This window comes from Rhea americana, unplaced genomic scaffold, assembly GCF_003343005.1.
Source record: "Rhea americana isolate MKP2758 unplaced genomic scaffold, rheAme1 scaffold_268, whole genome shotgun sequence".
NCBI classification, from domain to species: Eukaryota; Metazoa; Chordata; class Aves; order Rheiformes; family Rheidae; genus Rhea; species Rhea americana.
In genome coordinates this window covers 408741-427284 of record NW_028186388.1, presented here as the reverse complement: position 1 = coordinate 427284, position 18544 = coordinate 408741, and the positions used below count along the sequence as shown (strand labels likewise).

At 43.6% G+C, this 18544-nt stretch overlaps 1 protein-coding gene across 15 annotated transcripts in view; it reads left to right on the top strand.

Annotated features, from left to right (window-relative positions):
- The window catches only part of FBRSL1 (fibrosin like 1), a 549095-nt gene that overhangs the window by 439971 nt on the left and 90580 nt on the right, over window positions 1–18544 (top strand). For 12 of the 15 annotated variants that reach the window (XM_085307916.1, XM_085307915.1, XM_085307913.1 and 9 more), the window contains one exon: window positions 7779–7832. The exons of the other annotated variants lie outside the window; for them this stretch is intronic. In XM_085307916.1, coding sequence (XP_085164042.1) covers window positions 7779–7832 — 54 coding nt within the window. The remainder of the gene's footprint in view (window positions 1–7778; window positions 7833–18544) is intronic. 15 annotated transcript variants of the gene reach the window in all.

Genomic DNA, 18544 nt, shown 5'->3' with positions numbered 1-18544 from the left:
CGTCCGTGTGCTGCGCCCGCGTTTCGGAGCGATCGGCGCGGGGGTGAATTTTCCGGCCGCGCCGTTTTGTTCCCCCCCACCCCGCAAAAGAGGAAAATCCCGCTTCGCTTGCGGGAAGGCGGCGGCGGCTCCCCGCGCCCGTCGGGGATGCGCGGCCGCGGCGGGGCAGCGGGCGCGGGGCGCCCTTCTCCGCGGAGGGCGAGGGGAAAGCCCTCCCCGCTGCCTGGCCTTCTCTTTCTCGTCTTTTTTCCCTTCTTCCTTTCTCTTCCCTTTCTCCCGAGGCAGCCAGTGTTTCACCGTCTTTCGCACATTCCGCCAGTGCAGCCACACCGCGCTTTGCACCCTCCCGCCCCCAGTGTAAGGGGAAGGAGGAGGAAAAAAACCTAAATAATAATAATAATAACCCCCCCAAAGCAAGCCCGAATAGCGGGTGTCTGACAGCGTGGCGCGGGCGGGGCCGCTCCCCGGGCCGAGCCGAGCCGGGCCGGGCCGGGCTGCGGGCGGCGGCGGCGCCGGTCCCCGCTGCCCGGCGGGGGGAAACGCGAGCGAAGTTAGCGGGTGGTTAACCCCTGCGGCGCCAGGCCGAGCCCGCCCGGCCGCACGCAGCAACAAGTTCYAAGAGTTTCGGTTTTGTTTTCGTTTTTTCCTCTCGGTTTTGGGGTGTTTCGGGGGTTTTTCCGGGTCCCGGCGCCGGGCTGAGCCCGCAAGTCGCGGGGCCGCCCGGAGCGCGCGGCTGCCGCTGCGCCCGCTGCTCCCGCGGCGAAATATTTAATCCAATTAAGAAATTAAACCTTGTGTGTTTAGAAGTGACAAATTTGAAAGCGGCGGGAGGGGGGGTGAGAGAAGATTTCCAGGTCACTGGTTAACTAAAGATGATTTGGAAAATAAAAGAGCTCGGAAATAAGGCGAGGGGAGAAGGAAGGGAGGAGAGACCTTTCTAAATGGCAAATGCTCGCACGTCTCTCTGGAATTCTGGAATTGAAAACGTTTTTTAGGCTTGTAAAATCTTCTTCGAGTTGCGTATTTATCTCATGAGGCTGCTTGCTAGCTAATCTTTTTCTGTGCATGTCCTGATTTTTTTTTTTTTTTGTAACATTACARTATCTAAGGTCCTTTTAACCTAATTTTGTAGCAAAGATAATTTCTTGTTATGTAAGTTACTGTTCTGAATGATTGCTTTGAGTCTTGGAGATTGTCCTTAACCAGGCTGCTGCGTACGGTAGAAACTGGAATTATTTACTTCCATTATCAGTTCTTGAAAGGAAACCTAGCTCGGCTGGAAAAGGCTGCGGAGGTATTACAAGAAAACAGAATCTTCCTATTCTTATTTCTAGAGAGTAAAATCTCTGGTCATCCCTGATCAGAATTTACTTCAGAGGTTTATGTTTATGTATAAATCCGATTTTCCTCGCATGCAGACTTAAAAGGACGAGCAGCTTGATTTCTACACACAGCATTAACTTCCTCCAAGCGGCAGACTTGGAATGCTCTGTTGATTTTTTTTTTTTCTTTAGTGACAACATTTTTCTAAAAACACCCTAAGTGAAAGTGGAAAGGTAGTAGCTTGTGCCKCCTGGCTTTCTTTTCCAGGGGTGAATAATGTTACAGGATAAAGAAGGCAGTATTTTATTTAGTGTGTCTCTCATTCTATTTTATTTTTTGGTTTTTTTACAAGAATGGGATGATTTTTCATTTTATTTGGATTTATTCGGGTTATTCTGAGTGAAACCTTAAGCCTTGTTTATGGAATAGACTGATGCACTCTGATAAACAAGCAGCAGGATAGAGTAACACCAAGATACGTTTTGCTCGTTCACTATCGGGACATGCAGTCGTATATTGGAACTTGTGGCCTGTTTTAGGTAAATACAACGGCGTCAGAAGYGGCTCGCGTATTTTCAAGTTTAAAGAAGGATCGGAGCATGCTTTGAATTCCACAGATAGACTGTAGATATCTAGTAGCAGTTGGTATTTATTTTGCTCTGATTTTGCAGGAAAATTGAGATTTGAAGTATTAACTTTTGGTAAAGGCTGCTAGTTCTGTTGGTGCTTTTTAAACTAAGAACTGCAAGATGTTTAGTGGTGTGCATGTGTGTTGACAAAAGTGGCACCGAAAGGGCTGCGTTCTTCAGTGGGCTCGTCTGTGTTGTACGGTGCATTTGAAAGCACTGCTGTGTACGTCATTTTATGCCTTAAATTTTTTTTTTTTGACTTCCAGTGTCCTTGTGTTGAATGATTTGTGATAACCAAGGATTATAGCGTCCAGGTATATTTGAATAGGAAGCAGACTTTTAAAAAACGATCATAGGAGATTCAGTCAAGTAAAATCATTTGTATGGTCAGAATAGGAAATGCAGGCTGGTTAATTTTAATGACTGCCTGAATTTGCAAGATCTGAAGGCAGGCAGGTACAAGAATGCACTGCTCCTCACTTAATAGCATGTTTGAGCCGGTGTTATGCATCGGAAATGGAAATTTTGGGGGTTTAGCAGTCTTTTATCCTTGTGAATAAAGATAGAAATTGTGAACTAGGTTTAGAAAAAAAATAAAAAACGTATGGTTTTACCAGAAACGATTTCCTAGACTGATCAATTACTAGGAGATGTAATGAGAAATATACTCCTTAGGGAGAGGAAGGAGGAATTTCCATTGCATAATATCCCTTGGGAGAATTTCTGTATCACATAATGAGGTTAGTGATGGAGCATTTTTGGGAAATGCCTATGGATAAGAATTTCAGACTTCCATAAACAAAATATCGTACTGAAAAATAGGCTTCTTAAAAGTAATACTGGTATATTAGGAGGTGGGTGCTTTGCGTGTGGACACATTTCCTTTGTTCTGATAATTACAGTGTGAGGAATTAGGTAACCGTGAGATTAAAACTTTCACAAAATAAGAGCTGGTAGTCATTAATTTCCTTATGTGTTTAATGCCAAAGACAAAACATTGAAGGCTTAGGCTCCTGTTGTTGGCTTCATTAAATTATTTCTGTTTATCTATTGAAAGATGGAACCAGTTCAAAAGAAAATCTCCAACCTCACTGGTGTAAACACAGATGATCTTACCCTTATGCCGGTGAATGTGAAATACGTAAAAATATTTATATGTGATCTTGTGAGTTTAATAACCGAAGGTAGCTGGATGTGTTTTTTAGAGTCCTTATAATCTCCTAAGGAGTTGTTGCATTTCAGCTGCAGAAGAGAGCATTTGCAAAAATTCACTTAAATATATTCTTGCAGTTTCAGTAGTGGTTGCTTTCAGCAGAAAAATAATTCGTTTCCATGCGTCTGCCCTCCCAACTTCAGCATTTTTACTGTTCAGAATCTAAAGAGCTTTTAACCTTCAGGAACTGAAAATCGAGCTACCTGGCAAAGCTGCCGTCAAATACAGGCTTAAAGGTGTTAAAACCAACAGAGGAAGGAGATGAAAAATCTTAACACCCCTGTCACTGGTGAGGAATTTGGTTAGTTTGAGTTGCTCATTTAAAACTTGTGTACTAGTGATTATAGTAATTTTTTGAGTGGTTTGTCCAGCTTCTGCCCCAACCCCCCCAGAGTTACAAATGTGCTTCAGCTTTGCTTATTTTGCTGAAAATTATAGTCCCTGTTAGGCTGAACCTAGCAGTGGAGGTAGCGCAGTGACCCCTAATGGTGGCTTTGGTAATGGAGGCAGATTTGTCCAATTACAACTATTTTTAGTAAGTTAAAGGTGCAATGGCTGTTTTGAAGTCCAGGCTCCTATTAGAGCATTTCATTGATAATATTTTGTAGTATTTTGTGTGCCACCTCGTGGCTGTTCCGGTACACTACAGCTATTGAAGCATGGCTGGATTTCTTAGGGCACTCACAGTTTTACTCTCTTCCCAATTGTGTGGGAGTTTGGGGGTTTTGGGGGTTTTTYGTGGCTCAGTTTAGTGCCGATTGCCTGTTGTGATTCACCGCACGTTTACTAAGCTGGGAGATTCTTACAGTTTTCAGTGCAAATCAGGATGACAGGTGCCCAGGTGTTGTTTTYAAAGCTTGTGGAAGGCCTTGACTTTCCCAACAGATGGAAACTGGTGCTGGATTTAAGCATTAGGAGCTTGCATAAAGGAACTGCTGAAGTTTTCATATCCTGGCGAGAAGGCCACTGTCAAAGATACTGAGAGTACGTGTGACCGACAGTGCTGCAAGAGCTCAGTTGCAGATGGTGGTGTTGAGGTGGTGGCCTTCATCGCTGCCCTGGGTGCAGGTGGTGGTGTTGAGGTGGTGGCCTTCATCGCTGCCCTGTGTCATCCCCCTGCTAGACTTTTTTTGACGCGTAGAGATCCGTGCGTTAACAGTCTCACACTTGCAGTTACAACACAGGAGCGTATCGCGAGGTAGCTAATGTAATTTTACCTGGCAAAAATGTGACCCCGTGATTGTCAGTTCTTGTAAATCTGAACTGAGATTGTGCTATTGGCCTGGAAACAGAAAAAACAGGTTCTCCAGAGTGTCTGTTTTACTTATGTGGTTGCACTGAAAAGGCTAAGATAAATAAAAGGTGTCATCTTTAACGCTGTGGCGATAACCCCTGCTTTCTGGTGGGTGGTGAGGTAAGCGGGGAGTTCGAGCTCACATAAAGACAGCGTTGCAAGGCTGCAGTTCACGCTGTTGCCAAAGATAGAAATGTCTTGTATAGAAAATGAGGGAGTTGTTTTTTTTGTAAATTACTTTTAATTCTAAAAGTAAATTCTAAGCCTAGTTTATATTCTTGTGGGAAAAACGTTACAGTTAAATTGCCCTGGAAGATAGCTACAAGACTTTTAATCTTGAATTAAAGCAAGCTGGGTTGAATTCTTTACTGGAGTGCGTTTGTAGGGRGAGGAAAAAAGTGTGTGTGTGGATGCCGTTTCTGCAGTAACTGGGTTTACCAAAAGAAAAACAAACACTTGATAAGTGCAAATCCTTATTTTCTTCCCTAAATAGTCAACAGTAAAAAATGTTTAGGCTGGTGAGATGCCTGCAGGTAGATCCTCCCTCCAGAGCTGTAGGCTGTGGAGTTAGAGCGTAGCCTGCCTCCAAAATGGTCGGAAATCCTGCATAAATCTCCCGAACACCCACGTCCTCTCGCAGCGGATGATTGGCTCGCCAGCGAAGCCCTCCGCGGCGGGCGTACCCTAATCCTTTTATGTTGCTTCTTCAGTGCAGATTACGCAGCAAGAAATAATTAGGAGATTAATTTTCACCTGTCACTACCAATAATAGATAACCTTGGTACAGCGGCAGGGCTAGGAATTTGGGGAACGGGAGAGCGTTTAACCCTGCAGCGCTGGCTGCAGGGACCGGGCGGAAAATGGTTGCCAGGAGGTGACCTCCGTGCCGTGCCGTGCCGCGGGCGCCTCGTGCTYGCCGGCCGGGAGCAGGCGTCGGAGACCTTCGCGGCCTCGGCTTTTAATTCAGATGCAGCTCGGTTGCTTCTCGTGGTTTCAATTCCCAATCCGGCTCGTATTCCTAGTCTGTGAGGGAAGGGAACAGACTAATGAAGATGGCTTCATTAGGCAGAGTGCAATTCAGCCCTTGCCTCTCTCCAACAAAAGCAGCTGGAAAAACATCCCAGAAGTAACTGTGCTTTTGGCCTTCAGAGAAGGCAGAACCAAGGTGTTTCTGCTCCCTTTCAAAATTAATTACTGGCTCACATCAGGTGAGCTTAAAAATATAGCCTGTGCTCTAAGGCAGTGAAGGTAAATGAAAGARAAGAAAAAAAAGCTACTCTTCCCCCCTCCTTTTATTTTTTTTTCTTTTGTGGTGAAGTTTAAATCTACAATCTGTTGAAAATGTAATGGGAAACCAGCCTACAGAAAATGCCATTATTCATATCATCCTGAGCTCATTTATTTTATCTGCAATAGTAATGATAAGACAGGCTGCTTGGCAATGCTGATAAGCTGGGAAATATCTTAGAGCTATTTGTAAAAGTTAAAGCAGATCTTGGTACTGAGAGATAGGGAAACTGATGAGCCTTTGGGCAATCTGCAAAGCTGAAAGCTAATAAAGATTTTAATAGGACAGCCTCATTAGGATTAGGAGGAAGATCTATTATCTGGGATTTACACAACACAAATGGTGGGCAACTTTAATTTTTGCTTTTTTGTTCATAAAATGCTACTCCTGAACATGAAACCTCTTAAATCTGATCTGAATCTCTTCATGTGTGCAAGGAGCYGTCACCAGCTGTTGGTGAGGATGGCCAGCGTGGGAATGTGCTGGCCACACATGTGCATTGGCAGGAAGCCATCACACTCGGAGGCTAGCTGCTGCTTGTGGGTGCAAAAATAGGGTTGCTTTCAGGTACCTTTTCTATTGTGGACAATACTCTAGACTTTTGGCCTAGAAAGAGATCATCTCATTGCAGTTGTGCAGATTTTCTGCGTGGTGTGGCTGAAGTTGTGTTGCTGGAGTGGTTGACTTGTCTGCCCAGTTCAGCCCTAATGGGGCAGAAACTCCGAGTCCTGCAGTGATGACTGTTTTCATGACTCTGATCACCTTTCAGAAAAAGTTATTTTAGTAGAAGTGCCATCTCCAGTGCACCTGGAGATCATGCCATGGGTAATCTTATGGAGTGGGTCAGTAGCCCAGTTATCCAGCAGAACTGAGTTTAACATCATTTGCAGCCTCATTGCAGAGGCATGGATGGTGTACAAAACATTCACTTTCTGAGGACCCCCGACGTGCGTAAGCAGCCATCGTATGTGGATTCAGCTGTACTCTGCATGCTTAAAGCAGTATGTAAAGTGCATGTAAGCATCTGAGAGTATTAGTTTATCCAGGGTTTGCAGATGTATTTAATAACTTTTCCTTAAGGACCATCCAAAYTTCTTTGTGGTTGAATGGGATTGTAAAGCAGTAGTAAAGCCATGATGGAACATTCTTCGGTTTGCTTTTGAGGTCCAAGCCATGTTGTAACGTGATTCTGCTAACCTCCATTTAAACCATTTTTACACAAAGCCAATTAAATATAGTTGAACCCCAGTGCAGATGAAGGTTTCTGCTAGGAGAGATCCATGCTGATTGTGAGAAGCACTTCTGTGACCGCAGCTGTGTTTGCAGGCAGCCAGGTTATGCTGTCGTGACTGGAGTTTGCCAGGTTCCTTCGTTGGGTGGGACACACACTTATTAAGTGTCTCAGCTTCTGTCCCACTTCCATGACATGGACTAGCTCCTCTCCTCCTGCTGGATCAAATAATCTTAGTGGTAACTACAGGGCAGTATTGCTTCCACGGAAGAGTAATCTTTGGAAAGTATGTTATTGTATTTTTAGTGATCTTTAATATGATGTAGCCACAAAAAGCCAAAAGGATAGCAGTGCCATGAGCCACAAARAAGTCTATTCCAGGCCATAGTTTGGGATCTGTTGGTCTAAACCCATGGTTTGATAGGATCTGCAGTGGACACTGTAATGATGGATTGAAACTAAAGTATTCCATCTTTCGTTTGCTTGAGGAACTTGCTCAGAGCAGCTGCAGCTTTTAATCTCCTCCCTTGTGCCTTGGCCAGCACATGGGTACGTGGGCAGGCTGGGGGGACAGCACCCTGCACCTGCTGTTGAGCACAAGAGCAGGCTTACCACAGCAGGTTGGTGTGCATTTATTGCAGCTTGTCTGTAACAAGTCACGGTTTATGCCAGAAAACCGGCATGGCCTTCTAAAGAACTAGAGTTATTTGCACGTAACACACTGCTCCAGCAAGGTTGCCATTTGAGAAGCTTGTGATATTTACGTTTGATATGAATGAAACTTTTTGTTTTGTCTGTAGACCTCAACGGAACTGGAGCTGACTCGTATCAGGAGTGCCTTGATAACAAGCAAGGTATGAGCTCAAGTCTCTCCAACATGGGCACTTGGGACTGATTTAGCTTGATTTCTTGCAGCTGAATTGGTTGCTGTCTCTGTCTCTCTCACTCTCTCTGTCTCTCGCTCTTTTTTTTTCTCCTTTTTTTTTTTTTCCTTTTACTGTCTCCAAGCCAATTCACTGTTAACATGTCCACGTCAGCTAACCTGTTAGCTCAGGGTCTCGTTATACGCTTGCGGTAAGGCTTCCAGTTTCTAGCACCCCAAATCTTCTTATGAAGGAAGGAAGTGGGAAGATTCTAAAACAAAAGTAGCATGTACATTTGCTCGCAGTTATTTCTTCCTTGCAATTTAATAGCAGAGCTAAGCAGAAAAGTATTAAAGTAAGTGTGAAGGCTGTGTTAATGGAAGGCACATGCTAGACTGGGTGCCTTAGTGCCAGGTGTTCTGTGACAATTCTTACGGTGGCATCCTGGTCGGGGTTATCCAGCTGGCTGTCTTTTCCTGTGGCAAAGTTGGCAAGAGCTGGATGAGTCCACCTGTGACTTAAAAGGGAGTTGTGGAGGAGGAATCTGTTCTCCTTTTACTTTAAACTTCGAAAGAAGAGTCACATCAGTAGAAATGAGCATTTTAAAAGTATATCAGAAACAGGACCTAAAGCCTAGGGTATTGGTTCTGCATTTAGAGAAAGTGTTTGTGCATTATGGTCTCTTCAGATGTCCTCTCTGAGAACTACAGTCAGAAGAGCTACTCCATGATCATAATCRTATAGTGAGTGTTGAACCTTGTATTAATCAGTACCCTTCAGTCCAGAATTTCATTTATTATTAGCTACATACGTTATTAGCTAAAGAGAGAGGATTATCCTAACCCGGGTGTAGTCATGAGTAACAATGTCAGCTTTTCACCCTGCTGTTGATCCAGATCTGTGGCAATAACTAAGATATTTGCTGAAATTCTGTCTCTCCTTGCATAATTTCCAAGAGTAAGTGCCAAGAAACACACAAAAAAACCTGCCAATTTTGTCACTTTTGGGTTTAATTTTCCAACAGTGTCTTCACTACCAGTAACCATCAATGTTATATGTGCTTCACATGAAAGCTGTAGTGAAGTGTGTTTCTCTGCTGCTGTTGGTTTTGGGGTGGCCTCGTTTTGTTTGGGTGTCTTTTTGTTCCTTCATCAGTTGTCTCTCTGGTGGCATTTACATTCGTCTTTTTTTTCGCTGTTTTCTTTGCTGATTGTATTAAATACTTAATCTTTGCTAAGATTTAATTTCAGCAGTTACAGCTGGAAGACATAATATGGAAGTAATATAATCGATAATGGCTACTTGATTAAACTAGTTTTAAGTCTTCCAGACCAATGTAACTCGGGATGCTCCTTGGATAGACAGTTTCTTCTTTAAGATAATGCTTTATTCTAGTAATGTTTTTCTGGTTGGTGGGGGAAGGGAGGGGGAAAGAGTTGAGAGTTGTTTGTTTACATGGGGGGGAAGTAAGTTGCACTTCAAAAAAAAAAAAAAAAAAAAACTTTTTTTGGAAACCAGTTGCAGGCGCTTTGATGTGCCAGTTACCTTGGCTTATCTGGCAAGTAGTATTAAACTGCATTGTATTCATCACTGTACTCTAGGTTTTTGTTGTTTTGTTTTGGGTTTTTTTTACATTGGTGTTAACTTGTGAACAAGCTTTATCATTATAAGCACTTTAATTCCATTATGAATTGGATCTGTTCTGGATAATTTACTGTGTCAGTGCTACATTATTGTATTTCAAGCAGCAGATCTTTGAAGAGTGCAGAGGTTTTAAAGGTACAAGTATAAAACAGTAACTTGTAGCCAGTCTCCTAATGTCTGGTGCACATTACRTTTTGTCAGCACGCAGTAGAGTTGAATCCACAATTTGCAACGACTTACAGAATATAAAAAATATAGCTGACGGTGGGCCTGTAGTTCTGGATGTTTCCTGCTATATTCAAAACAAAACAAAGCCAGTGGCTGAAAGTAGCAATGGCTTTTTAAAAGTGTTAAATCTTCAAGCCATGTGTAATGCAATTGCTATGGCATCTTTTTATAACAGCATGCTTGTCTCCCAGAAATTATACTATAATGAGGTTTGGTTTATATATTTTACCCCTTTCCTCATTAAAGTGCTATCTTTTGGAAGAAGCGCTTTGTGTCTTGAAATACTGCACGGTTAAAATGAAGGCAGGTTTATAAGGATTTAATGTACTCGGGAGCCAAGGTTTTGCAGCTTTATGGCAAAGATGTTTTAACAAAGGACTTTATGGAAAGGGTGTGCTGTATTTTAGTCAGGCAGCGGTTGCTCGGGAGAAAATCTTCAGTCTGTGCATGTCACGGGAAGCAAGACAAAATTCAGAGGGAAACGGACTTCTGAAATCCAATCTTGGTCTTGGCTGATACTAATTCTTAATTCTTAGCAATTCCAAGCCCTGAATTATTTTCTCTCTTAGCTCCAAAAAGACAAAGTGTTACATTATATAATGTGACAACGCGGCCGGGTGATGCRGGTTTCTCATTCTAGTGCTCCAAGACCATGCTTGCCCCGTGGCAGGTCCATGTCCCRGCAGCTGTGTGGAGGAACCTGGACGTCTGTGCGCAGGGGATGTGCAAGACTCGCTTTTGTCAGCCTTTCTCTCTGTTAGTCAGTGTTAAAAGCATGCCTTGAAAGCAAGACTCTCTGAGCACAGTGGAGGTTTGGAAGTGAAAAGGGCGGCAGTGAGAGATCACTTAGTTGCCCTCCATGATGGAAAACAGGTCCTATGTCTGCCTGTGTCACTGGAAAACGCTCAATGTCCTGTGATTTCTTGATAAGCGGGGGTTTCTGTCACAGAAACCAGGTGTAAGAGTACAGCCAGCCACATCTGTTTCTGGAGCTTCTCCGTAGGAACTCACTGTTGTAAATAAAACAATTCTGTTTGAAGGTTAGCAGCGAAAAGCTGCGGCGGGAGGCATAAGCTCACAGCTTTGAAGTAATGGGTGGTGAGACGAGTTTGATTTGGTTATGTCAGGCAGCTGGTTGGGAGTGTTTTGTAGCACCTTCTCTTACCGTAGCAAATTGTGCATTACACTGCTTTGGAGGTCTTCCCTTCCACCCCTTGCTCCCAGGTGGAGTGGTCCTGGGTGTTTTGTCCTGCTCAGCTCTCCGGCCAAGCAGAGCTGCTGCCTCCCACCAAAGGAACCTCATGCCTTTCATTCCTCCAACTTTCTTCTTCCGGTGAAATATTGTGGTGCTGTGCTGKTTTCCCCCCAGATCAATTAGCTGCTATCTTTCCAAGATGCGTATGGTGTCATTTCCCTGATGACACCACAGACCTCCTGTTTATATTTCTTCTTTAGTATTTTGACCGCTTAAGCGTAATACTGCGTACTGATTTTGTTGACTCACCCCTAGAGGGAGTACCAATGTAATCTGGAGCAATTTGGGGGAATGAGGATGGAGGGGAGCTAATTCTGCTGCTGGTCAGCACTCTCCTACAGCTGAGGCAGTAGCAGCGCTTCTGTCCCAAAGGAATCGATACCTGACTGCAAATTCACTGGGTTTATGGTATGGATGGATGTTGGGCAGGTTACTGAGTAGTCATTATAGGGATAGGATGTCTGTTGAATCCAGCCAGATTTTGAAACAGTGGCCATAAAGTGAAGACTCTTCATCCCATCCCCTGGGCCATCTAGTGCATGTCCCAGTGCATATCATTTCTTACTAGCCTTGATACAACCCATGACAGTGCTTGTGTGAGAGCTTTAAGCAGAGCAGTAATGTGTACTTTGACTACTTTGAATTCAGCCAAGTTATAATCAATCACTTGAATTCTTTTGACAGTGCGTATGCATGAACAGGATGGGGCGAATAGAGGTACTCTTCATACTTGGGCCAAAACTGAAGGAACTTGGAAAACTGACTGTGAGCCTGTCCTGTCGGTGTGGCTGGTGTGACTGTGTAGCTGTTGATGGAAACAGGTTCTTGTCTACTGGAAAGCAGGGACTACAAAAGCAAGACTTTTGGGTCATTGATGTTCTGTCCAGCCTTTGTCCTCAGTTTTCAAGGACACTGACTCCTACTGAGTACTGTCATGGAAAATGAGACTGCCAAGCTACAGAGGCACCTTTTAGGAGACATTATGTGGGCAATGTTCTGAACAATTACTTTTTTTTGATCCCTTTTGAATCCCGGCAAGATTGTTTTCAGGATGGCAAAGATAAATTATGGGGCAGATAAATGAAAATGGCAGAATGGCATGGCTGGATTGAAAAGTGATCAAAACAGTTCTGCCACAGAAAATGCTATTTCCATTAAATGCTTTGAGATTCAATATTGATTTCAATGAAATTACCCTTGAAAACAGACTTCCTCCAAATCTTTCTTTTTATATGTTTGTGTTGGAATTACGTTAGGACATGGAAAAAATGAAACTTTTACTTCAAACAATTTTTCTGTTTCGAAATTTTTTTTAACTGCATGAACAGTTTTTAAAATATTATTTATTATTTGTATTCCAGTCATGCCTACGCGCTTCAATTGTGGGCTAAACCTCATTTTGCTAACCACAGCACAGACTTGGGGGGGGGATCAGTTTCTGCTTGAAAAAGCTTTGGTTTTGTATTTCTGACTGGGACTGCATTGATTGCCAGCGCTTGTTTAAGAAGGGGGGGAGGGAAAAGAAAACCAACAAAAACTTCTCATTTTACAATATGTTGGCTGCCTTTTTGTTTAAAGAATTATAAATACATCAGCAGATTTTCCACAAAAACACATATGCTTTCTTCCTGATGAGCATGATGACGCACTGAGAATCCTTGCAAGAGGCCTTGAATCTCCTTCAAGCAGAGGATGGTGTTGAGGTTGAAATTGAAATTTTGAATAACTTTTCATTTAAAAAAGATGCTGGTGGGACCTTGTTAATGGAAGAATTGCCACTTTCTGACTTATTTTTTTTAACCAGCATGGGAACAAAGAGAGAAAGGAGGAGACAGAATAAAAGCCTGTGTGAGTGTATGTACAGAGACTGCAGCTCTCTAAACTGGTAGTGGTATCTGGAAGGAGTCCAGGCTGTTGTAAATATGAACTTTTGTCAATATTCCCCAAGCTTCTTTGGACTCTAGGGTGGGCTTTATTAGCTGAAGGTCACACCATTGTGCTGGCTGCCTCTCCTGAGACCTCTGATACCTTCCTGAAAGGACAGCCCRTTATCCCCAGGCTTAGAAGCCAGCTTTCTCTTCAGTGGCGCTCAAGCTGATAAGCTTAAGAGGCATATTTCATCCCCCCACGGCTGCCTTCAGGAGACAGCGTTTATCGTTCCTGATTAATTCCAGTTGGACAAAAAAATAAAATAAGATGCATGCGTGTGCGCACACATGCACGCACACACACAGAGTTGACGTGTTTTTAGCCCGGTCTCCTTGTGCGATGTCAGCGCGTTACATGGGCTGCAGGGAGCGGTGTGTGTTGCTGCCTCTTTGTTTTTTCTAGRCAATGAGTCCAAAAACGAATTTAGTAACCTGAGAGGATCCCAAGTTGTGATCAGTTTAAAGATGGAAAGGGGTAGCAGCAGCCTGAGCGTTGAGGTTGGAGTTGATTTGTGACAATTAAACATTAAGGTCGGTCTGCGAGAGCAGGACCACCTGCTGGGAGGATGGCTTTACATTCCTTGGGCCATCCATCTTTCCCAGGTAGAAAGAAGGGCAAGGATTTTATATTCAGCTGCATGAAAAGAATCATAAAAACATGCTGTGTCTCACTTCTATATTTTCCAGCTTGCTTCATCACAGTTAAATCCMTTTGTGAGCAATAGTATGCAGGAGAAGTGGGAGATACAAATGCTAGCCAGCTCTTCTGCTTTGGTTTCTCCATTTCTCCTTTTGGTTCTGGCTTGAAGTTTGTCAGGGAATGTCTTACCAATTCTCTAGTTACGAGTATTTGACTAGCAGTGTCTCCTGTACCTGGCTCTGAGGTTCTTAGGGTTATCTCTTCCCTTGTACTGTGAGTCAGACTCTAGAAATGCAATGAATAATGTATTGTCCCACTTAACACTACTAAAGATCTGTAAAATGCACGGGGAGCCTGCCCTGGCACCTGGGGCATCCAGGCCAAGAGACTTGTGGGCCACGCTCGCTTTGCCTCTCTATGCGCTTAGTGCATGCTGCGTTGGATCCTTGTCCTGCTTGCTGCGTGGGCCGTGTTCTCGTGGGGTTCTCATACTCAGGTTGCAGCTAACTTCATTTCCTTTGCTAGAACAGAGATGGAACAATATTACAAACTGTTTTATGAAGCTATGTTTACTCTTTGCCAGTGAAAACCGCATTTGAAGATGGATTTTGCTAATACAGCTACAGCACTAGTGTGGATGGGGTCTAAGGGGAAAGGTTGTAAAATAATAGAGCTATTGGTCATTTTCAGGGAAAAGGGAATTTCCGTAAAGCATTTTAAACTGAAATAGTTCAGAAGCTTCAGCTAACCAAACAATTAGAATTTCCATTTTAAAAGGTATACAGTAGCAAGAAATGGGAATGGTGGGCCTCTAATAYTATTTTTTCAAAGGTTAGCTACACGTGCCTGTGTGAATACTTTTTTTGTTTTGTGAATTGGGTTAAACTTGTCATTCTTGACATAAAATAGAATACAGTTGTTTTATATGATAATCTCTTTAAATATACTGYAGATCCCTTTTTAAGGGCAAGCGAGAAAATGACTCACAAATTTCAGCAAAAGGTTCTGAAGSTAAATATATGCCTCTTGCTCCAGACCAGTTAAATTAGTGGCAAGTTTTTTTATTAATCCAGTGGTGCACYGTATATTTAAATACTTGCTTGGACACCAGGATTGGTGATAAGTGAAATGTAATACGTGCTTTTTAGCACATTCTCTCACTTCACCTTAAAGCGGAGGAGGCAGAGATGATCTCATGTTCTCTAACCAGAAAAGATGCCTTTGGGTAACCACCTGCCATAGGGTATGTCCTAGAAAAGATTTATTTGCTCAGGGTGGAAAGGATTATTTCCCTTTTYCTCCGTGAATCTAGCCTGTAGTAGCTGCTAACAAAAGCCTTCCACCTCCTGTATCACAGGAAGCTCTTTAGCTCTTGCTGAAATATGAAGCTCCCTTCCTTTATTAAAATTAAGAACCACTTTCTCATATGGCAAAGTGATAATAAAGACTGAAATTGGATCTATAACTTCATGAAAAGAAGGAGTATTTTTTTTAAGACAAATCATGCATGGTAATGCCTCCATTGTTCTCTTGCTGTGTTCTTTGTATTGCTTAACTCCCTGTGAACAAAGGACCCATAACTGCAGTTGTAAAAATAATCCAGGCATTTAAGTCAAAACTCAAAAGGCCCTTGGGAATCTCATGGAAAGGTGTGCCTTTGAAATGATGCTTTATGAATTGTCTGAACAGGTTTGAACATCCTGCCCCTGTGGAAATCTATGGGAATTTTACTGCTGACAGCAGTGGGGTCAGGATTTCACACTTGGTGCTTTGTACATACTACTATCCATTGAGCAGAGCTGTCTTTCAGTCTTTGGAAAAGTCTTAACTCCCTCCTCACAAACAGACGGGGGATTTTCTAGCTGATTGCACTTGTGAATTCTAGTTAAGAGAATTGCTTGTTGTTTCCCCCCACACACACCCCATCTTTCTCACTTACTTAAACAAACAAGCAAATTTGGAACATTCGCTTGTTTGAACTTCAGCAGCAAGTGCCTCCTAAAGACCTCTTGTTATTGGTCTAGAACTTAAAACTGGTTGGGAAGGTGGTTTTAAGCTATGGTTCAGCCCATACTAAACAAAATCGATGGACAAAGAGATCGGCTTTTATTTCTTGTGACCATTCAGATGTCTCAACCCAACTACTTTGAATCATAAGGGGCCTGTTCTCTGGTGACCTTGATCGCAGGTCAGAAAGTACAATGGTTGTATTGTAAATAAAAACTCTTAACTTGTGTACTTCTCCAACTTCTTGCAAAATGGGATATTTTAAAAAGTTCARTTATTTCTTGAACTGAAGTCACTAAAAGAAAAAGGTATTTAAATGAACATTGATGGAATTAGCCCAAAATTGGAGTGCAGATTCAGCTAGAGAAAGCCCTCGGAACCCTGTCTGGATGTAGATGTTTGCTGTGCTTTGAGCAGGAGATTGAGCTAGGTGACCTCCAGGAGTCCCGTCCATTTAAATGACCTCCAGGAGTCCCTTCCACTTAAATGACYCTAGGGTTGTCTGATAGGAGTTTCAGGCCTGCCAACTTACTGGAGCAAACCACTGAATTGCTTGACCCTGATCATATTAAGATTAGGCATCATCTTCCTCTATCGTGTCTCRGTCTAATGAGAATAGAGGACAGTCATCAGAGTGGCAGCAAATATATYTCTGTGCTGTCTTCCAAATTCATARTGCAGTAGCCAAAATGTGGGTGGCTACTGGCRTCTTCTGCTGACTAAGAAGTATTATTGTCAGTGGTCTCATGAAAACTGGAGCAAACTCCGTGTGTGCTAGGAACATATATATGCATGTATATACGTAAAATTTTTTAAAATCCACCAAAACATGACCCAAGACATGCACACTCTCCCCAGAACTGGAACACACAAGTTACCTAATCAGAGTTCTTTGTCGAGAGAAAAAACTCATGAAAACTTGAGGAAAAGAAAGAAACCGTCTTGCTCTTAGCAACAGTGTACCATAGACTGGTGTTGATACAAAGTAAGCCTGCAAAGATCAACAAACTGATTTCTTGTGAACTTATTTGTAATTAATATTAGTAGAATTTAGATCAAAAAGTGGGCTGTATAGCCCTGGTTAGAATCAGTAGCCAGAACTGGAACTTGGAAAGCTGCATGCTATGTCCAACATGAAAGTTTATTTAAGCTTCTCTGTTACTCAGGGGACTGCAGAAACTTTGCAGTGGCTGAGAGATTGGCTTTAACTTTTCTGTGTATAGCTGTAATGGAATGTGCGAAAACTTAAAAATTCCTGGAAGGTGCCTGGAGAGATCCAACAGTCAAGTCAATAGAAATGTGAATTAAGAGCTGTTGAATAGAGAGACGTTTCTCAGAATGCTTTGCAAAAAAGCAACAATCACAACTTCATATGGGTAATTAGAAAATGTCAGAAGTAAATGGTTAATTTTTATCTGGATTTTCTCTCGCCCAAACACAGCGAACAGACACTCAAAAAAAAAAAAAAAAAAAAAAAAAAAAAAAAAAACTTGGGAGTTCCTCACTATAGGCCTGTCTTGAGGGCTTTCCTTAATGAGCCGTCTCCTTCTGTCCAGAATGGAAAGAAAAACAAAAGAGGTAGAGACCTTCCTTTGTCCCCACGTGATTTTAATCTGGTTCRTTCATTCTTAATCATCTTGAAGGATTATAAAAACAAAACCTCTTAAATCTTGGCTCTTAGTTCTTTTCTTTCTCTCGCAAACATCATCATTTGTTCTTTTATCATGTTGCATTTCTTTGCCAATGAATCAGCTACCTTTTTTATTTTTTCTGTATAACAAAAGTCGGGCAGGACGGGAGGGGGGAGGAGGGAGACTGCTTTCTTTGATTTGTGCAGCAGCACAAGTGTTTCTTGGCCTTTCATGCTGAGGAGTGGATGCAGCTCTTGAACAAATTGGACCTACTTGTTTGCTGGCCTAGGCCATCTTGTTATCCAGCCAGCTGTGTTTTGATCTTGGAGGGCCGTTTGAAGATTAAATTGAGACATCTTTTGTTACTATTAAGTGCAGTAATTAAATCAGCTCAGTGTTATTTAAGTGTGGAAAATGTCGCTTCGCTGGCCCATGGGTGCCTGAAGTTGCCATTAGACAGCTGTGTTGCTTCCAGGACTAATGAAGAAGAGGTAGGCAGAAAAGAGCCCAAGTGCTCTCTAAATGATTTTCAACTCTTTCTGGGTTATACCGGTTTCCCTCCCCACCTTTTCATGTAGTGCTTCTCCCCRTCCTCCCTCACTTCATGAGGAACAAGATTTTAAAAAGGAATCGAAGCTTTTGCAAGCGGAGAGCGGGAGGCGCGTACCGCGGCCGGCAGCGAGGAGCGCTGTGAAATGGCGTAGGTGAGGCGTGCGGCACGGTGACCGAGTTTCCCCGAGCGGCAGCTGCCGCTCGGGCTCTGCGAATGCCAAAGGAGACCGAGCTGGCACGAAAGTTGCGATAAATGAGCAAAAGTTATTTTCTCCGCCCTCCTCCGTGGAGGGGGGTCTGCTAGTCGAGCCAAGCACGGCGAGTCCGTTTGTTCCCATGTTGGTCGTTGCAGTACGGCCTGCTGGAGAGGCAGCGACGCCTGCGGGATCCGAACCGCGGCCTGGGCCAGGGCTGGCGTCGTTCGGAGGTCACCTGGGGCCGTCGGGGCGAAGGTAAGTCGCCCTTGTCCGACCCGCTTCGCCTTCTGCTCGCGGCGCGGGTTGCTTTGCGAGCCGGCGCCGGAGGCGATGGTTGGCAGAAGGCGAGAAGCTCGGCGGGAGAAGCAGCTCTTTGGAGGCCGGGGGTGTTTTAAGGCTGGGTTAAGCTGAGAAGCGGCGCTGGTTCGTTGCTGCTGGCAGCGCTGATCACTTGAGCGTTGCTTTACTCCTTCCCGCCGTGCCCTGTAGAAACCTCCTTGTGCCCTCCTACGCGCTTCTGAGCACGCGGCTASCGCTCCGGCGGTGACGGTCTGCAGCCCGTGCTGGACTGGGGCGCCGCGAGCCGGCTCGCCCGGGGCCCCGCGCCGCCTCGCCGGCCCC